Consider the following 5027-nt stretch of genomic DNA (forward strand, 5'->3'; position numbering starts at 1 on the left):
GAGAGTGAATCAGGGAGAATTTCTCCAGCGCTGTCTTTTTTTGTCCCCTTGCCTGATTACTCCTTACCTCTAGGTTTTGGCCAAGACCAAACGCAGAAGTACTGCAGTAGCACAAGACAGACCACGCTTGCATTTTTTTCCGAGAAATGATGGTGTTGGAGACCTTGGTTTTTTAGCAGAGGTTGCACAGTTAATTCTGAGAAATATTTGCGTTTATCTAGCCGATTCCAGCTGTGGCCCCAGGTACATGGCAAGGGGTGGTGGGGATAAGGTTTTAAAGAGGTTTCTGAGGCAGCATCTCACCCCTCTCTACAGGAGCCTTCCTCATCCCTTACCTAATCTTCCTTTTCACCTGTGGGATCCCCCTGTTCTTCCTGGAGACGGCACTGGGGCAGTATACCAGCCAGGGAGGGGTCACTGCCTGGAGGAAGATCTGTCCCATCTTTGAAGGTGCGTCAAGTTATGGGAATTGCTGGCAGCACTTTCTAACAATTAGTGGCTCAGAGCCTTTTTTGGAAATGTTATTCTGCTTTTTTCTTTCTCTTTTATTCTCCCTTTCTCTCCCAGCCTTGTTATCCCTCCTGGTGACTGCTGCGTGTTCAGGGGCAGTGCCCCGACTCCCCCGTAGGTGACTGAGGGCGTGTGGTGCTGGCTGGGGGCTGTGCTGGTCCAGCTGAGCGATGGTCTCTGCTTTGAGATGCTCAGAGCCCAGGAGAGAGGAGAGCAGAATGGCCAGCAAGCAGGAGGAGGAGGATGGAAGTGTCAATACACAAACAAACACCTGCATGTAGTCCAGGACAAATACCGAAAAAAGAAGAGGATGAGGAAGGCTGGCTGTCTTATGGTGCTTTCCTTGCCCATCGCTGTGCCCATGGCTGCTGTGGCAGCGTTTGCAGGCTGGCGTCCTGCAAACTGAGGGGGATCGCAATGCATGCACCAGTCTGACAGCCCAGAGATGGGCTGGGGTGGTGCTTAAAGCACAGGTATAAGAACCAGGGCTCCTGGGGCCCTGGGGAAGGTTGTTTAATGGCATTAATGAATCTAATGTCCACAATTCTCCTGTCCAGAGGAGAGCTTATTACCCATGTTTTGCAGACAGAGAAACCTGTGCTCAGGCAGATTAGAGGCCTGGTTAGTTTGCTCAAGCACAGGTGTGTAGTGCTATTTGAAACTCCCTGGGCAGTCCGGGACCTCCTGCGCTGGAGACCCCTGTGCTTTGGCATGGGGCATGGAGGTGGACAGCAGTGGCATCTCAAAGGGCACTGACAACCAGTTTTAAACAAATGAATTGGGTCTTTCTGACCCGATTACCATTCTGATGTCTTAGTGAGCGATGGACGCAAGCAGGACCCAAGACCAGAGTTTGGCTCCTAAGTCTGTACTTTTGCCCCAGCACCATACTTTATGCATGATGTATATCAGCTATGAGAACCTTTTTTGCCTGAGTCTTTCCAGAAGGAGGAAACTCACCTGCATTTCTTTTCTTTAAAGGCTAGAGCTGGCTTTCCTGCAGGAGAGGCAGCGTAATGCGGTGGCATGGTAGTGGTCAGAAAAAAGTTTTCCCATCAGTGAAAGGTTTTCTCTCTGTTCCACCATAGACCTGTCTAGAGATATCAACAATGTTTCCTGTCTGCATGCACAGTCACAAAATCCTTTCTCTTTTCCTGAAGTAGGTCTTGCCCTATTCTCTAGTGAGCCATGTGGTTGGTGTTGCACCCCTCTTACCATGGCATAGTCTCTGTCTTTGTTTGGGGTTAAGCCCGAAATGTTGGGAGTTGGTTGGCAGCCCCATCCTCACCTCCTTTGCTTTCCTTCACAGGAATTGGATATGCCTCACAAGTCATCGAGTGCTACCTGAATATCTACTACATCATCATCCTGTCCTGGGCACTATTCTACCTGTTCAGCTCCTTCACCACAGTGCTACCATGGGCCAGCTGCAATAACCCCTGGAACTCAGGTACACTTTCCCTTGGTCAGCTCCTAGCTCCTTCCCAATTCCCAGAAATTATTTGGGTTTTGTAGAAAATATTTTTTATTCAGATAAAAAGCTCTCATGAGCTGCAATGTGGCTAGGGACTCCCACAAAGGCGACTGTCTTCATTCACCATGGGTAAATGTCAGGAAGGGTGAGTGGTATGACCCTATGCCTAGCAGCAGGGGACAGGAAAACTATTTCCACATGGAGATGTTTTGGATGTTGAGATTTCACTGAAAAATCCGCATTTTCTGGCAAGCAGGAGAGGTAAGTGGGTTGGAAGAGTTTTCAAGCCAATCAAGAGTCCTCCTCACATGGCAGGACTTTTCATTAGCTCTGGTACAACAGTTTATCTCATGATTCCCTTACTCTACCCCACTCCTTCAGAGTTACTGGGACAGTTGCTGCCATGTACTGAACAGCTTCCCTTGCGCACTCAGCTTTTGGCTAAATCAGACCAGGCCTGCACTGGATGATTTTGGCAGTACAGATCTCCCAATGCAGGAACCAGTAACACAAGACTCTAAAGGCACCATTTTTCTGGTCTAATCACATCCATATAAGCCTCTATACCATTACATTGGCCAGGGGTCTCATGTCCTCATGCCCACAGTTCACATAACTGTGCCCAGCAGAGAAGACCTGGCTTTGGTTTTATTAAAGGCACTTGGGCTGTGCCCAGGAAGATGGGGTAGGTGTGAGGTAACCCTCATGGATCTGATGTCCTTGACAGGTCTTTTTTACCATGTTGAACAGGTTGTTTTGCTTTCAGTGGAAAGCTAGGCTGGAAAGGGCTTTGGCAGCAGCTCAGTTCCCTCCCTTTTTCTCTTGGGTCAGATGATTCATTTCTGTGATGTGTTAAATTTCTCCACCCCATGGGCCGTTCACTGACAGCTTCCTTTGCCCCTTCATCCCAGCAGAGGTAATCAGCCTTTTAAAGAGTGGATTTAATTCCTTCAGCTCCCCCAGCATGGGTTTGTTTGTGAGGAAAGCCACAGGTGTGCTCTTAACAGGCAGAAGCTTCCCAGCCAGAGCTGGGCTTCCTTGGTTTTCTGGTGGATTGTCTTTTGCTTGCCAAATGAAAGAGGAGGTGCATTTCTTGGATGCATAGCATCTCCTCTGTTTTTAGTAATTTCATGGTATGTGACAGGGTTGGGGATGGCAGAATGGAACATGAAGGCATCTGTGGCATGTGTGAGCATATGCGTGCATGTGTGGACAAGGAATGGTGCATGGTGTGGGAGGAGGGTGGGATTTTCTGTCCTGGCTACTCATAGTGGCTATCCCTCAATAATCTATATTTCGCAGCCATCTGGTTTCCATTTGGCAGGGAATTGCTCTCTCCTTCCCCTCTCCCCTTCCCGAAGCCCTCTGGCTACTGCTGGATTGGGATTCGTAGCTGGGGAGAGCCAGAGTTTAATGAGATGCTTAATGAGATGCAAGAGTTTAATGAGATGCTCTATAGCACGGGGTGAAGGGTCTGTGTGCTGCCAGAGTGAGGGTTAGGGTACAGAGGGGAAGGAGCATCCCTCATGGAGGAGCCTTGGAGAATTTCTCTGGCTCATCAGCTTCCTTTTCTTTTGGTAGATCTCTGTGTGGACATTCTGAATAGCTCCAGATTGGACAACAGGACCTTGCCTGCGAACGCCACCTCCCCAATGATTGAGTTTTGGGAGTACGTGATCGCTTTCCCCCTGTTCAGGCTCCTCTGTCATCCAAAGGTTGCAGCTGTAGAAGTATGTGGGGGGAGGGCTGCACGTCTCTGTAGGACCAAGTGAGGTGCCACATGTTGGACCCAAACATGGGAAGCACAATGCACCGAGCTGCCAAGGAGATTGGCACAGAGCCCAAGGGCATGAGGACTAGATACAACCCAAAGGCTGCTCGCAGAGTGCCTGCCCAGGGGTGCTCGTGTGCACACACACACAGGCATGTTCCCTTTCTGGCACTGGGGTGCCTGGGTGAGTGTGGCTACAGAAAGAGGCACCAAAACAAGATAAGGGCTTGCTGTAAGCAGGGGGTACTAGTGTTGGGTGTTGCAGGCTACTATTGGCAGGCAAGCATGAGAGGTCCGGGCAGACTGAACAGTCTTCTACAGTGAAACAGAAAGGGACAAAACTGCCTTTTCTCTTCTTTTGACCATGTCTTGCTTGGTGCCAAAGGGAAGTGGTCCATCAGGCTGGTCAGGCTCATTCCTGGAGAGCAGGGATCTGCTGCACATGGGTGAGATGCCAGAGAGGGGCTGGAGGCAATAAAACACCTCTGAGAGAGGAGTCCTACAGCAGGCCAGACAGTGTCCCAGAAGGGGTCATCACTGCAGTGTGGAGAGGTTGAAATGGCTGCAGGGGCCACACTGCCTCTCCACACTCAACTGAGGAAGGTTTCATAAAGAAGAAGGGTGCCAGAGGCTCAGCTTCAGCAGTATTTTTTGTTTTCTATTTATGGCACTTAAAGTGCCTCTGAGAGAGTTCAGTGTCCTTTGTCCCTTGCAGCCACCACAGGGCACAGAGAAGATGTGAGATGAGATGCACCCATGGGTGCAGAAAGAGTTCACACAGTGCCAGACCCCCTCTCCTGCCCTATTCTTTGCATGTACTGTTCAGTGAGAGCTGTGACCCCTCTGAAATGGTTCTTCAGGTTTTCTGCACAGGTTGCAAGGGCAAGGTGGCCCCAAGGGAGCTGCTTTGGGGAAAGGTGTGTAGAGGAATCCTAAGTGTGGGGTTGGGCTGCTGGGACTGAGTGAGCTACAGTGCTGACCTCTTGTATGGCCTACCTTCATGATGGCAAGTCTTCAGGGAATGAGGCTGAAGGACGGGCATAGGAATCATAAAGGCTGTTTATGCTTACATATAGGGTGTCCATAGTGTATGGGGAGGTCAGAGGAAGAGCAGTGGCCATGGGGTGATGGTGGCATTGGTGGCCTGCTTTGGATTGAGTAGTGTCTGCTGGGCAGCTGCCAGGAAGGGGAGCAATGTGGGACAGGGGGTGATTTTGTGCTGCATGGGTCTGATGGGCACGGGGCCATGGGCTTGGAGAGTGGGAGTGCTCG

The 5027-nt window shown here is 50.3% G+C and overlaps 1 protein-coding gene across 1 annotated transcript in view; it reads left to right on the forward strand.

The window, feature by feature from the left end:
• SLC6A12 (solute carrier family 6 (neurotransmitter transporter), member 12) overlaps window positions 1-5027 on the forward strand; it is a 50063-nt gene that overhangs the window by 18915 nt on the left and 26121 nt on the right. Inside the window, exons 4-6 of the mRNA XM_009332897.1 lie at window positions 316-450; window positions 1820-1960; window positions 3566-3653. Of these exons, the coding sequence (XP_009331172.1) occupies window positions 316-450; window positions 1820-1960; window positions 3566-3653 (364 nt within the window). The remainder of the gene's footprint in view (window positions 1-315; window positions 451-1819; window positions 1961-3565; window positions 3654-5027) is intronic.

Source organism: Pygoscelis adeliae, unplaced genomic scaffold (assembly GCF_000699105.1).
Source record: "Pygoscelis adeliae isolate BGI_AS28 unplaced genomic scaffold, ASM69910v1 Scaffold38, whole genome shotgun sequence".
Classification (NCBI taxonomy): domain Eukaryota; kingdom Metazoa; phylum Chordata; class Aves; order Sphenisciformes; family Spheniscidae; genus Pygoscelis; species Pygoscelis adeliae.